General features: G+C 35.6%; 1 protein-coding gene across 1 annotated transcript; it reads left to right on the top strand.

The window, feature by feature from the left end:
* The first annotated feature begins 128 nt into the window (after positions 1-128).
* Positions 129-10,381, top strand: th2 (tyrosine hydroxylase 2). The gene is made up of 12 exons (XM_022671770.2): positions 129-865; positions 2,122-2,302; positions 3,505-3,593; positions 3,694-3,761; positions 3,850-3,900; positions 4,578-4,723; positions 5,707-5,842; positions 5,935-6,004; positions 6,673-6,729; positions 7,880-7,975; positions 8,369-8,502; positions 10,015-10,381. The coding sequence occupies exons 1-12, from the start codon at positions 620-622 to the stop codon at positions 10,178-10,180; spliced, it is 1,440 nt and encodes a 479-aa protein (XP_022527491.2). The 5' UTR covers positions 129-619; the 3' UTR covers positions 10,181-10,381.
* Positions 10,382-17,718: the final 7,337 nt, after the last annotated feature.

Raw genomic sequence — 17,718 nt, 5'->3', positions numbered from 1 at the left:
ATAATAGTTGCTGTTATTATTGTTATTATCGGCACTGATGCTCTTCATGTTTTGTTGTTAAACGCTTTTATTATAATAACTATTAAGTATTATCATTTAATTTTTTGATACAAAGTTTTTGTTGATTATTTTGTTTATTAGGAAGTTAAAATAAATTTTATGTCGGTCGGTTGGTTTCAGTACCTTGGACAGCGCGTCGCAAAGCGCGCGCCTCCTTGCTCTCCTTGATTCTGCATGGTATCGCGCAAAAATACCGTCCTGTGCGGTTGATTAGATGCAGTCCGCGTGCATCTCTGACTGGTGTCGTTTCCTCTGAAGCTGATTTGGTGGTTTATAATCGCACCTCTGCGTCAGATCATCTGCTAAATCTGACGCTCATCCTTTAGTCCCCCAAATAAAGAGAAGCGCGAAAAGCCAATGACGCACCAACCGCACCTCACCCGCATCTGAAATGCACCGCATTTCCATAATGTCCCGGCGGAGCTGTCTTTATATAAAGCGCTCAGCGCGTGAAGCATCTCATCACTCCATCAATTAATCAGTCCATCACTTCATCCCTCAGGGAGGTTAAAGCTGCGCTCTGACCGCATCCATCCTCCTTACCGGGTGATCCATCGCCATGAAGAAGGACAGCGTGGTCCAGAGCGCGCCCTTCACCGGCAGAAAGAGGAGTCTGATAGAAGATGCTCGAAGAGAAAGAGAAAAAGAGAGAGAGAGGGAGAGCACCTCAGCATCTCCAGGTCCTTCACCCAGCGGAGATAACTTCGTGTTCGAGGAGAAGAGTGGAAAAGTAACGCTCAGCGTGCTGTTCGCGCTGAAAAACGAGAAAAACGCCGGTTTCTTCAAAGCGGGGAAAGTTTTTGAGGTAAGTCATAAAGCTACAGACCTGGACACAATTTTCTAAAAGCAACTTAGCATTAACCTCATAAAGAGCCAGAATTCTTGTCAATTGTCTGCCTGAACCCCTAAATCTCGAGGATTTCTATTCAAAAAAAGCTTTCGTGATTAATAAGGAACGTTACTGAAAAATATACAAACTTTCCTGAGCCTCTTTTTAAAATCAATATTTTCCTAAACGGTGCATTTCTTCCAAACCCTTAGTTTCGTTATCTTTGTCTAGTTTTTACGTCTATTTTCAAACATGCATAATTGGGGTTGATTCCTGTTACTGATCTGGAATTATTAAGTGGAGTAGAGAGAAAATGTGTCCTGTAGAAGACTTCAAACCCTCCAATATTCAAAGTGTTAATAACTTATTTTACTGCAGAAAAAAGGTATAATCTACACTTGTAGCCTTTATAAAAGACAAGGCATTTTAAGGGGTTAAGAGAGAAAGAGAGAGAGAGTGCTTAGTGTGGAGCTCGCTTGACCATCTAAAAATCATTTTAGTGCTAATAACCTCTTTTACCTTCAAATATACCTTATAATTTCTTATTTTTTAAGTGGAATTAGTTGAATTAGAGAACGCCGTCAAATTGACGACGAAATGCTGCTAAGAAAGGCGCCTTTCATAAAAAAAATGTTTAAAAAATAATAAAATAGGGTGATCAATTGCGGATAAAAGGTGTAAAGTAATGAAGTACAAATACTTCGTTTTCTTACTTAAGTAGAAATGTAGATAATCTATACTTTACTGAAGTAATTATTTTTACACACAATTATCTGAACTTTCTACTCCTTACATTTAAAAACAGCCTTGTTACTCCTGTTTCATTTCAGCTCGATTTCATTCCGGCTTCTCATCGTTCAATAAAACCCCTATCCAGATAAATCTCTCCATCCAGATAGAGTGAATTTATCACAGACGTATGATAAACTCGAGAACTTGAAAAGTTTGAAGTTTAATGTATTTGCATTATACTAAAATACATTAATTTAAAAAAATTAAAAATGTTAACATTATAGTCATTATGGCGTGTTTTCCCATTACATTAACTTTACTTTTATACGTTAAGTAGTTTTGACACCAGTACTTTTTTAGACACTTTTACTTAAAAAGTAAAAAGCTTGAGTTGATGTTTGAGTTGAACTTCTACAGAAGTATTTCATTAAACCATAGTATCTATACTCTATTCTACATGCAGAGTAATAACTCGATCTCTCGATCGTTTTGTATTTTAGACGTTTGAGACGAAACTCCTTCATCTCGAGAGCCGACCGTGCAGAAGATCCAAGAACAGCTTATCATCAGACGACTTGGAGTTCTTCATGAAGTGTGAAGTGCACAGTTCTGATATCGACTTTTTGATCAACTCTCTAAAACGAGTGGCAGAAGATGTGCGGATCGTGCAGGAAGAAAAGGGTGTGTAAATTTATCTTTTTTTAATTTAAAACCAATACAATCCACTAGAATTTCAGAATGTAATATGTTTTTAAATACTTGGTTTTAATTACCAAAATGTATGTATACTCTCAATCTCAAGAGGGAAACTCTTTGCACATTATGGACACCATTATTGTTTATTAGTTGAATTTAACAAATTGCTAATATATATATAAATATGTACAGTATTGTGCAAAAGTTTTAGGAACCTGTGGAAATTTTAAGTAAAAACTGAGCTTTTACAGCCCTGTTTTCTTAACAGGTAATCTCCTAATCTCTCCTCATTTGAGTTTAACAGAGTTCTCATCATATTAATCAACACCTGGTTTGGTAAATTGGTAAATGTGGTAAATCAGGTGAGCTGCTGACGGAACTGAACATAATAATGTACACATGCTGGCTGAGGAGCATCCAGGAGAAATCTGGACTCTACACTTTGTTCTACAGCTCGGCTCACAGGGTAAAACATACTTATAGTTAAAAATGAGAATTCTTTGTTACGTTTTACTGTATTTATGTTTATTTGCATCTGTTCAAATGATATGTGGTGCTTTTTTCAGGTAAAAACACTCATATTGCTGAGATTAATGGATTAGTGTAATTTGCTTTGGTGCCTAAAACTTTTGCACAGTACTGTAAATATATACAGTGACATTTGCACAAGATGTCAATTTATTTATTAATTTATTTTTTATTCATTCATATACATCAAGACTGTATATCAGATGTAACATCTGGATTTCTGATTTTCCGATATGTAGACTACACTAAAACTGCTTGGGCTGCATGTAAAATTATATGCAATACCACATGCAGTAACTCACAGGCATGATTTAGAATAGAAGTACTGTATTGATTATATTCAAATAAATGTATTTAAATACAAATGCATATATATATTCTTCTTTATACATATTTCTTGTAATATGGCAGCTTATAAAAGCAGAATGCTCATGAGGATGCTCACCATTTCCATTTTGTTTGTCTAATATTTATATGTTTATGTATATTATATATGTTCATTTTATTTGTATTATTATATGTTTTGGAACTGCTCTGAGGAGCAGGTATATATACCTACATATTATATATAATGGCAGTGAGATTGTCATAACAGTAATAGTGCAAGAAGATGATACTTGTCCATTTACTTAAATTACTTAAATATTCCCTTGTTTTAGTTCCATGGTTTCCACGAAAGATCAGTGACCTGGACAAATGCAACCACCTGATTACCAAATATGACCCAGATCTAGACCAGGATCACCCAGTAAGTAACCACATAACTGTTCTAGAAACATATTTGTGCTCGTGTACAATTACTTTGGTTTTGGTGTGTTTGAATGAAACATGCTTTAAATTCATTGTAGGGATTCAGTGATCTGGAATACAGAAAAAGAAGAGCACAAATCTCTGAACTGGCTTTCAACTACAAACAGTGAGTACGAATCAAACTGTTTCATTTTGGAACAACAGAAAAATTATATTACATTGATTAAATAACATTTTCTTGACATGTTTCACAGCGGTGACCCACTACCGTGTGTTGAGTACACTGCAGAAGAGATTACTACTTGGTAGGTAACCTTTAGGCTACAATATTTACAAAAGTTCTTAGTAATTACTTATTTAAAGTAATTGTTGCTGTCCACCTAAAAGAATTATGCAGTTCTCCAGGTGGACCGTGGTTTCCGGCTGAGAGTATGCTGTGCGTGATTGGCTGCTGCTTCTGACCAGTGTGTATGTGTTGATGAGTGCTGAGTGTGAAAAATGGTTGTATGTAAAAACATGACTGTAAAGCATTTTTGGGCTTTTAGAAAGGCGTTATTTATAAGTTCAACTTCATGCATTCATTTACAAAACCATCTAACTCCATCTATATAATGTAATATTTTACATATATACACTATATTCTATATATATATATATATATATATATATATATATATATATATATATATATATATATATTCTAGAAAAAAATAGAGATTACTTGATGAGTGATGAGTTTCTTGGATTTTACCAAATTGAAAGTATAAACCTCTGGAATATAATCATTAGGAAGATGGATGAATTTTTGCACCAGGAGTAAATCAGCATAAAGTTATCCAAAAGCAGTGTGTAAGACTGGTGGAGGAGAACATGATGCCAAGATGCATGAAAAAAACTGGGATTAAAAAACAGAGCTGTATATATACACAGTTGAACCAAATTAACTGAAGTTCACTAAAAGATGAGTTTCATTATTTGTCAGGAGGGAGGTGTTCAAGACCCTGACGGATATCTACCCGACTCACGCCTGCAGACAGTTTTTAGAGGGGCTTCAACAGCTGGAGAAGGAGTGTGGCTATGGGGCCGACAAAATCCCTCAGCTCAGAGAAGTGTCTGCTTTCCTTAAAGGTATTGAAAAGTGGATTTTATTTCATCAATTTTGATTCAAAAAAGTGAAACTCGTATATTATATAGATGTATTACACACAGAGTGATCTATTTTAAGCGTTTATTTTTTTTTCTTTTCTTGCTGATGATTATGGCTTACAGCCAATGAAAATCCAAAAATCAGTGTCTCAGGAAATTAGAATATAATATTAAGACCAATTGGTACTTTTAGAGCAGTGTGGGCAGTGTGCCAAGTCCTGCTGGAAAATGAAATCTGCATCCCCATAAAAGTTGGAGCTGACCTGGCTCTTAAAGGGAATGATGAGCAAGTGAAATGCTGATTGGTTTATTTCATGTTATTTCCAAAACACACCCGTGGCAGACTAAAGCGCTGCTGCTATGAACGGGAGATCGCCAGTTCAAATCCTGTTCATGTAGCTTGCCATCAGCTGCCAGAGCCCTGCGAGAGCACAATTGGCCTTGCTCTCTCTGGGTGGGTACAGCGGGTAGATGGCTCTGATCTTTCCCCTTATCACTAATAGGGTGATGTGGATCAGCAAAAAGCGGCATCTGTGAGCTGATGTATCAGAACCGAGTCGCAGTGTGGTGCTACTCAGTAATGCTGCATCAGCAGCAGTTTAAAAAGAGGCGGAGTCTGACTTCACATGGGCTAGTCTTCATCCTCCTGGTGTTTGGGAGCATCACTACTAGTGATAGTGGGAGTCATAATGAGTGAGTTGGGTAATTTGCCGTGTAAATTGGGGAGAAAATGGGATAAAATTTATATATAACAAAAAAAAAACACACATGATTAATTAAGTTAATTAAAAATTATTACGTGCCTTTTGCATGCACGGTGTACTTTTCCTGACGTTACGATAACAAAGACACACTAATGCACCCTAAATCAAGCTGCATGGTTCATAGCTTGTCTATAGATCACTAAAATAGTGCCCAAAAACTCTTTTGCAACATTAATTTGGTGGTTCTGGCTGTGTTTTCAGAAAAGACAGGGTTCGAGTTGCGGCCGGTGGCCGGTTTGCTCTCTGCCCGTGACTTCCTGGCAAGTCTAGCATTCAGAGTGTTCCAGTGCACCCAGTACATCCGCCATTCTTCAGCCCCCATGCACTCCCCAGAGCCGTGAGTACCCTAACACACTCTATACACATCACACAGCTATATACTCAATTAATAACTTATTTTTTAAATCATTATCACTCTGTTTTAATCAGAGACTGCTGTCATGAACTGCTGGGACATATCCCCATGCTCACAGACAAGGAATTTGCTCAGTTTTCACAGGTAAATACTGATTAAATCACTATAATTACACTCTACTTACATCATATCATATACACAGCTCTGGAAAACAACAAGAGATCACTTAAAAATGATGAGTTTCTTCGATTCGATTCTTCGACCAAAATAAAACCTCTGGAATATAATCAAGAGGAAGATGGATGATCACAAGCCATCAAACCACCAAACTGAACTGCTTGAATTTTTACACCAGGAGTAAAGCAGCATACAATTATCCAAAAGCAGTGTGTAAGACTGGTGGAGGAAGAGAACATGATGCCAAGATGCATAAAAAAAAACTGTGATTAAAAAACAGACCAGGGTTATTCCACCAAATATTGATTTCTGAACTCGTAAAACTCTTTATGAATATAAACTTGTTGTTTTCTTTGCATTATTTGAGGTCTGAAAGCTCTGCATCTTTTTTGTTATTTCAGCCATTTCTCATTTTCTGTAAATAAATGCTCTAAATGAGAATATTTTTATTTGTAATTTGGGAGAAATGTTGTCTGTAGTTTATAGAATAAAACAACAATGTTAATTTTACTCAAACATAAACCTATAAATAGCAAAATCAGAGAAACTGGAATGGGTGGTCCAACTGTACAACTAATTTGTGAGATTTTTAAGATTTTAAGTCCTGTACTTCTGTTTATTGTTTTATTCTGTAGGAGATTGGTCTTGCATCACTCGGAGCTTCTGATGAGGATATTGAAAAACTGTCCACAGTAAGTAAATTTAATTTAATTTAAGTTAATTATGAACAGGCAGTTTTACACAGATTCAGAAAAAGGGACCCCGATATACCCTCTATACATCAATCTTTGCTGACCTCTAGTGTTTCCATTGGTGAATTACATTCGTACAGTGAAACTGTATTTGCAGTTATTTACATTTAATTAGTTAATTAAATAAAACTAAATTAAGTTCAAATAAAACTAAGTGTAAAATATTTAAGTGTAAAAAATAGCTAAATAAATAAAAAAGACTATTTTCAAGAATATTGTGATATTACCATATAGAGATTTTTTTATTGTGTTAAACACTTTTTTGATATTTTTGCATATATTATGTAATGCAATATTTCACACCCCTATTTGGAAATGCATGATGCATTACAACAAAGCATTGATATTGCCACTGACCACAGCACCTCTAATCACCCAATCTGACAAAACTGACATTAAGGTTTATTCCTGCTGGTTGATTCCTTCTGGGTTCAACTAGTTAACTATAATTTTATTTGGCAAACAACTGTTTAGATCAATAATTTCATTAATGATCTAGTTATTAACCTAAACTTTTAATGGCATAGTGTTGCCTACAAACTCCCTTTTTTTGGTTATTACACTTTTCTATACCATAATATACCTTTTTAAATGTATTTATTTGTTATTCATTTATTTTTAATATAGTGTTACAAGACATATCTACATCCAATACAATGAGATAATGGGTGGGATAATTGGTCATTAATAATAATAATAATATATATATATATATATATATATATATATATATATATATATATATATATATATATATATATATATATATATGTGCAAGAATATGTAAATAAATATATTTGCCTTTTTATATGTTCATGTTTTGGGTGCTTTCTTGCTCTAAAAACACCTGATTCAAATGGTCAGCTTGTTATCAAAAGTAAAAATGTATAAGTGTATGTTGATATATGAATATATATATATATATATATATATATATATATATATATATATATATATATATATTTTTTTTTTTTTAGGAGTCCATATTTATATATCAAACATACACTTATATAAATAATTTTCCTCCCAAATATGTTATATAATTCATGCTATAGAGGGTTAATAAGTGTATTATTACCTTCTCTTACAGCTGTATTGGTTCACCGTTGAGTTTGGACTATGCAAGCAGAACGGAGTGGTGAAGGCTTATGGTGCCGGACTCTTGTCCTCCTACGGAGAACTTATGGTGAGATAATACATATATACACACAGCTCTGGAAAAAAATTACAAAAAAAAAAAATCAAAGTTTTAAATAAAATATAATAAAATAGAAAGTTTTAAGAGTTCAGAAATCAATATTTGGTGGAATAACCCTGGTGGTTTTTAATCAGTTTTTTTATGCATCTCGGCATCATGTTCTTCTCCTCCACCAGTCTTACACACTGCTTTTGGATAACTTTATGCTGCTTTACTCCTGATGCAAATTTTTTTTTCCAAAGCTGTATATGGTTAGTTCATCAGTAGTACAATAATCATGTATATTTAGCATGAACATAAAGACACACCTTTTTAAAAATGTATTTAAAGTTTTTTTGTTCTAGTTTTAAATTTATGAAACCATGATGTTCTATCTTCCAGTACTCTCTCTCCAACGAACCTGAATATAAACCGTTCAGCCCTGCTGAAACCGCAGTCCAGCCCTACCAGGATCAGACGTACCAGGCTGTGTACTTCGTGTCTCAGAGTTTTGAGGATGCAAAGAACAAAATGAGGTGAGATTTATAATGAACTCTTCTGTTATGTAAACCACTGTGAAAAGGTAGTATACTTAAGAGCATTAAAAGTATGCTTAAATTAGCCCTTTCAGATCTGAAGTATGTTTTATTACTATCCTAATATTAAATCTGTATTAAATTATTTTTATTCCTAAACATGATAAAAAGTGTTCTAAACCACAAAGAATTAGTAAACAAATTAGCTTATATTACTTTCCTCATTTATTCTGTAGTGCTGACATGCCCTGACTGAGTGAGTTGCTGATTTATTTATTTTTTGTGCAGTGGGCGGGGCTAAGCTCCTGTTTTATTGGCTGGTTTATGATCTATTCTGATGGACAAATTTTTTTTTTGAAAAAAATAAAAATAAAAATAATAATAATTATATGATGTCCATTGTAATTGAAGCAGAGTTTGAAAGGGTTAAGTAAAGAATACTAAAAAAAAAGTAAATTTTCAATTTAATATACTTTATGAATATACACATTAAATATACTCTCTCTGTGTTTCAATAAAATACATTTTTAAGCAATATGCTTTAAATAATACATTGTGTTAATAGAATATATGTATATTCTTGATGAACGGACCAATAAAATCTCTTTAAAATGACCTGAAATAAACTCTTTTTTTACATTGACTTCCACTGAAAGTTTACAGTTTTTTTTTTCTCTCCTTGCTGTTTTGGGGATAAGTTTTTTTCAGCGACGATTTAAATAATGTTCTAATCCAGATTATAAGAAGTAACAACTACTCAACTAAATAAAGAAAAAATGACTTTTAGAAAGGTAAGACAATCCAAAAAGAAGAATCTCAAGAACTTTAAAAGTAGCAACTTTATGATGATAAAACTGGCATTCATCAGGAGAGCAAGAGTTTCCTCTTTTGTACAGGATAAGTTCATCAGAGTTTCCAGCGTCAGATAATAGCTTCTCAGATAAGAGCACCTAAATGCTCAACAGAGTATGTTGGTTTGTTTAATACTTTTTAAATTACATAAAAATCATAATAATACTACTACTACTACTAATAATAATAAACTGTATTTATATAGCACCTTTTATACATAAAAATGCAGCTTAAAGTGCTTCACATAGAGAAAAAGAGAGTAAGAAATAGCACACAAGCACAACAAGCAAGCAAGGCATTAAAAAAAGTAATCATGAAAATAATAATAATAATAATAATAATAATAATAATAATAATAATAATAATTAAAATGAATATAATACTCAAAAATAGATGAATGAAAATTATAATAGAATAAAAATACATTCAAAACCAGACAGAAATAAATAAGATCTAATTAAAAGCTATAAAATAAAAATTAGATAATAATAGAGTAAAAATTAAATCAGAACCAAATACATGATTCCTTATGTGTTCCTTCATAATCTGATAGATCACTTCATTTAATTTCTATTAATTTTATTAAATGTATTATATAAAAGTGTATTTCTATAGGAGACTGATGATAAAGAAGAATAAATGTGTGTTGGTTTCTCACAGGCAGTATTCCTCCACCATCCAGAAGCCCTTCACCATCAGGTACGACCCATATACCTGCAGCATGGAGGTGCTGGACAGCCCCAGCCAGATCCACAGTGTTCTGGGCCAGATCAGAGAGGAGCTGAAGATTCTGCACTGTGCTTTAGAGAGACTGACCCAGAGCTGAACCTCACTCACGCCTCAGTCATTATTTATTACACTGAACATAACAGAGATTTCAAATTCATATATAAATATATATTTTAAATGTAAATATAGATAAGTGAAATGTATGTTTGGCAATCTTTTTCAATACAGTTGAAATGTGAGAAAGTGTAAACATGTCTGTTCCAGCGAGATAAATGTGCATAAAATAAATCTTTATTTTAACCATTGAACTGACAGTGTGTCCGGCGTTCTTGTTTTAGAAAAATGAAAAAAATATATACATATATTATATATGTATATATTTGTATATATATAATATATATATTTGTCCAGCGTACATTTTCTCCTAAATGCCAGTAGATTCTCTGAATTGTATTGTTGTATAGTAGTCAGCTAATGCATTAATGTTGCATGAATGCAAATATATTTTAAATATATAAATATAAAAAATATAATATCATTAAATGTAAAACTCATTTATTATATAGATGTATTACACACAGAGTGAGAGAATCTATTTTAAGCGGAATATTTGAATATCGTATAAGACCAATTGCTACTTTTGGCAGTAGTGTGGGCAGTGGGCCAAGTCCTGCTGGAAAATGAAATCCGCATCTCCATAAAGGTTGTCAGTAGCAGAGGGAAGCTGTAAGATATGAAGTGCTGTAAGATTTTCCCGGGAAAACAAAACTGCACTGACTTTAGACTTGATAATAAAACACAGTGAATTAGGAGCTGCATATAGGAGGTGCTGCATATGATTCTATAATATATTTTAAGTGGTAATAAATGTGGGGAAATACTATTTTTTTTACATTTTATTACTCCCACCAAATTCAAAATTGAATCAGATCAATTAAGAATTGAGAAGATCATTAATATATATATATATATATATATTTTTTTTTTTTGAGGGTATGTTACTGTAAATATCGTAATTTTACAATCATGATAAAATAATTAAATGTCACAACAACAATTTCATAATATAACATAAGCAAGATGCTTGCAGTAAAAATTAAAAGTGACTTTAATTAACAGGCTAAACCAACAAATGTAGTCAAAGTACAAGCAATATCAGAGACAAGCCTAACCAAAACACATAGTCCAAAATGTATAAAATGCAGAAAATAAGGGTCAGAAACCAGAGAAAAAACAGTAAGTTTAAACTAGTAAACGGGGCCAGACAAACTCGCAAATAGCAGAGCAAACAGACAGGGTTTTATACAAGAGAAAACAGCTGAAAGACATCAAAAGTCAGGTGAGGCTGATTTACTAATCTGGTGTGCCAATTGGTTGGCTGAGACACATGACTGAGAAATGTTTTTGGGGGATTTTGTGGGAAGTTTTTTGATGGAGGAATTTTTTGGAACAGATCTGTAGAAGCTAAAAATACACTGTTAAAAGAAGCTAGTTCAGTTTTATCTCCAGCACTCGTTCTTACATTATGTAAGATGATCACAGATTCACACACTGTCCTCTAGGGATGTTTATTAGTTATATGACACTTAAAAGGGTCTGTGACACACAAGCGCATCACTATTTACGGTTCTTTTGGGTTAAAATGAGCTTCATAAGAACGTATGAGTCCACTTTGAACTCGATTAGCTTAGCGTGCAACATTCTCAACAATCCAGCTTCCAGAATCTCAGATTATAGCTTTAAGGAAAAGAGCGGGAGCTAATTACGAATGATTTAAGCATCAGGTTTCTCCTCCTGGCCGGAAGCCCTGCCGAGAACTGAAGCTAGAGCAGGTCAAGGGGACCCCTTGGCAGATTCTCCTTCTGTCAATGTGATTTCCTGATGATGGATTATCTGTGGTTAGACAGAAGTACGATCTGCCATGGATCTCTTCCACTGATACTCGAGATTAGCCTGCCTAGTTACCATTCAGTTCTGTCCTCGAGTCCAAACAGGAAAAGACCACCCTAAAGCACTGACCATAAAACACCACTGCTGGAAAACTACACTGTATATCTGTTCTCTTCTGTGAGATGAAGTCATGCATAATACAAATACAAATACTTTTTTGTTATTTTACCTAAGTAGAAGTAATTAGAAGTAATTGTTTTTAATTTTCACACAATTATCTGAACTTTCTTCTCCTTACATTTAAAAAATATCCTCGTTACTGCTATTTCATTTCAGCTCCTTCAATAAAACCCCCTATCCAGATAAATCTCTCCATCCAGATAGAGTGAATCTGATTGTGATTGGATGTAGAGAAACATAAACATATACCATTCTGACTCCCTATTGGTTTATACTGTGATCCATCACACCTGCACACGTTATATTGTTATTTAGAGTTTTTTTATTTAATTTTTTTTTTGGCAGAAAATGAGAAATGGCTGAAATAACAAAAAAAACATAGTTTTAAGAGTTCAGAAATAATCAATATTTGGTGGAATAAACCTGGTCTGCTTTTTAATCACAGTTTTTCTTTTTCATGTATCTTGGCATCATGTTCTCCTCCACCAGTCTTACACACTGCTTTTGGATAACTTTATGCTGCTTTACTCCTGGTGCAAAAATTCAAGCAGTTCAGTTTGGTGGTTTGATGGCTTGTGATCATCCATCTTCCTCTTGATTATATTCTATTCATTTTTAAGTGCTCTCTTATTTATTTCTTTTTTTCCAGAGCTGTATTGTGTACATTGTACTAAAATACATTCATTTTCAATAGGGCATATCTATATATGCAGATGAAATTGGGAGCAGCGTCTAGACTCTAGAGCATCCCAAATGATTTATATTTTTAGTCATATCATTTGAATATAATATTTTAACATTATAGTCATTATGGATTTTAGAAAAATGTGTTTTGGGGAGGGGAGAGGGGGGGTAGTAGGACCCTGTACTTTTATACTTTAGGTTTAGTTTTTTGAATCCAGTACTTTTACACTTTTACTTAACGAGTAAAAAGCTTGAGTTGAGATACTTTTAAACCCTAATATCTATAAACAAAAAGCTTTGTCTTTGTCTAATTTACAGTAACTGTGAATGATTGCCTTGTAAGAATGATAGTTTAGAGAATTAAAGAGAGAGAGAAAGAGAGAAAAGTAAGTTTTGGAGTCAGAAATGTGTGTAATATATGAGAGGAATGCAGAGGCACACACACATCCACTTACATAAACCAAAATTCGAATGCTTAATCGTTCCTCGTATATCATCTTCCTCCAATCCGCAAATCCTTCGGCAAAAACCGCGGCTCGGATCTAAATCTGCCGAGTTCAAAACAAACGTGTTGCCATAGCATTAAGATAACCAATGAGGGTTCCAGTGTAATTCTTCTAGCTCACATCTTGCCCACAAATCCCAGACGCTTATCGTTGTGCCACAGAACATAAGCGTTCCCTTTCTCTAATGCCACAGACTTCATTAGTTTGGCGCTGCAGCTTTAGCGAGAGGTCAGGGAGTGCAGCGTTTCTTCAGGGATGCCCGGAAAGAAAGAAGTGAGCGGTGTTATTTTGCACTGTCCTGCTCTCAACAACACTCGCTGAATCTGGGTGGTGGTGAGGCCTAGCTGACACTGTAAGGCTGCGTCCAGACCGATCCTCCTCCTCTCCTCCGTGACCCGGAAACTGATTTCGTGACGCCATCTTTCCGAACACCGTAGGAGACGAAAGAAGCCGCTTAAAATTCTCCTGTAAGAGGCTTCCAACGGAGGATACATAAAAGCATCCTACTCCGAAAGACTTTTAAGGATTTTTTAATGACATCACTGCATCCACGCCCACAGAGCACGCGGGAATGGAGAAGGCAACGCACAAAAATACATCATAAATGTATTAAATAACTAGGTTTCTTATCGAATTAAAGTAAAGCCAGTAAAGCAGTAATATAATTTATAGTTTAGATAAGCTGTGTGTTCAGTAAAACTATATTAATGACCCTATTTGTAACATGTTATACATATACATACATATATTATTCATAATTAATATATATAAAATTTAAATTTATCTTTTTTATTTTTTACTTAGGGATTAATGAGGAAAATGAAACCCTTATAAGTCTGAGGTCAGACAGGGTTGCCAGATTCACAAATATCTGAATTTGTAATGGGCTGCGTCCAGAAACTTTTGCTACTCCTCCCCTCCTACCCGGGAAGAAGGTGGAGGAATCAAGGAGAGGAGGAGGAGGAATGGAGGGAAGGAGCTGTAATTGGGGAAATGGGACAGCTGATCCCTTTTAGATAGGATGTTGACTACCGATGAACTGAGCCAATCACAACGCTCACTTTCAGCACATGCCGGATACTGCCCAGCCAATCACTGCCCAGTTATGTAATATGCTTATGACATATAGTTGAGTGTTGCCTTCTCCATTCCCGCGTGCTCTGTGGGCGTGGATGCAGTGATGTCATTCGAAAATCCTTAAAAGTTTTCCAGAGTAGGATGCTTTTATGTATCCTCTGTTGGAAGCCTCCTACAGGTGGATTTTAAGCGGCTTCTTTCGTCTCCTACGGTATTCGGACAGGAGGCAAGATGGCGTCACAAAATCAGTTTCCGGGTCACAGAGGAGAGGAGGAGGATCGGTAGGAAAAAGGAGACACGTTTGGGGTTTCTGGACGCAGCCGAGGAGGAGGAATGGAGGGAAGCAACTGTAATTGGGGAAATAAGACAGCAGATCCCTTTTAGATAGGATGTTGACTACCGATGAACTGAGCCAATCACAACGCTCACTTTCAGCACATGCCAGATACTGCCCAGCCAATCACTACCCAGTTAATTAATATGCTTATCCTTCTCCATTCCCGCGTGCTCTGTGGGCGTGGATGCAGTGATGTCATTAGAAAATCCATAAAAGTCTTCCGGAGTAGGATGCTTTTATGTACCCTCTGTTGGAAGCCTCTTCGAGGAGGATTTTAAGCGTCTTCTTTCGTCTCCTACGCTATTCGGACAGGCGGCAAGATGGCGTCACGAAATCAGTTTCTGGGTCACGGAGGAGAGGAGGAGGATCGGTAGGAAAGAGGAGACACTTTTGGGGTTTCTGGACGCAGCCATGTTCTGAAACATGTGCTGAAAGTGAGCGTTGTGATTGGCTCAGTTCATTGGTAGTCAACATCCTATCTAAAAGGGATAGGATGTACCATTTCCCCAATTACAGCTCCTTCCCTCCATTCCTGCACCTTCTTCCAGGGTAGGAGAGGAGGAGTAGGAAAGGAGGAGTAGGAGAGGAGGAGTAGCAAAATTTTCTGGACGCAGCCTTTAAGTCTACTGTCAGGAATCGCTCCACCTCGTCCCCGTCTCGCTCCTCAGAAGGTTTAAACTAATACAGAAGATCTCCTGATTCCTGATGAAAAGGATACTAATCTCCTGGAGGGTGTAGTGTATTGTGGTAGTTCCAGTTTGGATTTAGATTTCTTTTGTTCTTTTTTTAAGGAGGATGTGCACATTACGTGGATTAGGCCTGCTGTGCTCCTCCAAGCTTCAGACTACGCCCGCCTGCCTTTGATCATTTTGGTTTATTAATATTTTTAATCTACCAAGATCGAAAGCAAAATCTCAGAAAACCTTTTGAACTCCTCAGGTGTGTTTTGCTGGCCTTTCTGGAAATCCCATCAGTAGATACAGAGCTTTACAGAAATCTACGCTGACTGTTTAACCCTTAAAACCCTACAGAAGGAAACTACTCACGAAACCCTTCACACATAAACATAATCCATATATGGTTAGAAAGGGCGGAGCTTACTCTTTCTAAAAATAGTGATCACATCCCAGTGTGGTAAAGCTAAATCTACAAGAAACTCATTGAGAGAAAAACACCTAAAAAAGTGAAAAATCTCCTTCCCCAACCAATATTATTTACCTTTAGAGCTTCAAACATATTTATATGATGTTTCATCAGTAACCAAATAATATCAGTAAATAAAGACTCAAAAAAGTGTGAAACTACCTGCTTTACTCAAACTAAAGCTAGGTATGGTGTGCGCACTACTTTATATCCTCTTTTTATTTCACTTGCACATTTTACTAAGTAGTTATTTTGCACTAAATTAAAGTTTTATTTATTTAGACTAAAAAGTTTATATTTTTCTATATACTGTAGTTTTCTTTGTGTGTCCTGATTGATTAAAATACTGAAAGGTATAGGCTGGTCTGAGTTAATCTACATGTATACTAGAGGTGTGATTATCAAGATAAATAAATACGCCTGATTAAAATAGCAATCTGCCAAAGTCAGAGCTAGGGCTGTGACGATAATTTTATTACCGCAATACCGCGGTTATGGGACGTCACCGCGGTGATGAGCTCATTACCGTAATTACCGCATTTTTTTATGGCTGTCAAATCTGATTGACTGCGTTTTGAGCGGTAGTAAAATGCTCCATATAAGCACAACTGTGGTGAATTCAGTATTAATATGTCAAGTGTAAGTCCTACACTATAGGGCTGTGCAATATATCAAATATATTTTGATCGCGATAGATATTGGTGTCAAACGATCTCAAAATTCATAATATCGAATATAAAAATTTTTGTCATTTATCTGTGCTGCCGCTGCACTGGCGCGGCGGCGAATGGGTTAAGCAAAACGCGGTGCGTGGTACTCATTGAGGTCAGAACAGCTCTGGAGTCTCCTGCTCACTTCGTCTCCATTGAGGCTGCTGAAGAGAGTGAAGATTAGCAGCACTAATATTGGCTCGGAAATGGAAGCTACAGGGCAGGCTCAGTAAGTTGAGAAAAAAGGAAGAAAAAGACTCAGAACAGAAGAGAATCATCTGCAAGTTTTGCCGGAAAGTGGTGTCTGCACCTCTCGCCAACACATCAAACTAATTCACCCACCTCAAGGTAAACCATAGAGCCATGTAAGGTGTTCCGTGGTCACATTTTGAGAAAGTAAAATATATTAATTCATTGTCTGGCTGTTGGCTGTTCTGCGTGAGCACCGCGGAGAACGCGCGGCATTGCGCCTCAGTCTTGGGAAAAATAGTAAGGTTGGTTGAAGTGTAGTTCAAACAGCAAAGCAATGATATAAAACTATAACCACCATCTTTACTGAAATGTTGTTATCTGACCAAGTCTGAGGTAAAATGCGCTGCGCCTTGTCTCTTTCACAGCACGCGGAACTGAGTTCAGAACCGCTACAAATATAACCATATAAAACTCAGTTCAGATAAATAAACTTCAGATGAGTAAGGACACGTAAAGTGAAACAAAAATTGTCAAACATAAAGGACAGGTTTCTATTATTTTAAAATGGAACTAATGTCTTTTTTTTGGTCGGTTGTCTCTTGCGAGCCGATTTCTTAACGTCACGACATTTTAATCAACATATTATATGACGCGGGTCCCGTCAGGATATCTTGCGGCACAGACAGAACTGAATTGTTATTGGCGGGAACAGGAGTTTAATCAATCCAGAGGATGTGGGAGCACATTAATAAATAGTTAAGAAAATTGTAATAATCACGCAGTGATTCTCATGCACGCAACAAAAAAACCCTAAGCACAAAAAAGGAGCGGAGAATGGACCGACACGCGCACACACACACACCGATTTTTTTTTTTTGTAATGTGGTAAGAAACGTGACCGCACTATTCAGCGCAG

The sequence above is a fragment of the Astyanax mexicanus genome, chromosome 2 (genome assembly GCF_023375975.1).
Source record: "Astyanax mexicanus isolate ESR-SI-001 chromosome 2, AstMex3_surface, whole genome shotgun sequence".
Classification (NCBI taxonomy): Eukaryota; Metazoa; Chordata; class Actinopteri; order Characiformes; family Acestrorhamphidae; genus Astyanax; species Astyanax mexicanus.
This window is presented reverse-complemented; position numbering and strand designations above follow the sequence as displayed.

Bases quoted from the DNA above. Each gene is read 5' to 3' on its own strand.
- th2 (XM_022671770.2), top strand. From the start codon at position 620: ATGAAGAAGGACAGCGTGGTCCAGAGCGCGCCCTTCACCGGCAGAAAG. The intron at 6,730-7,879 runs GTAAGTAAATTT...CTTCTCTTACAG, and splicing joins ATATTGAAAAACTGTCCACA to CTGTATTGGTTCACCGTTGA. The intron at 7,976-8,368 runs GTGAGATAATAC...TCTATCTTCCAG, and splicing joins CCTCCTACGGAGAACTTATG to TACTCTCTCTCCAACGAACC.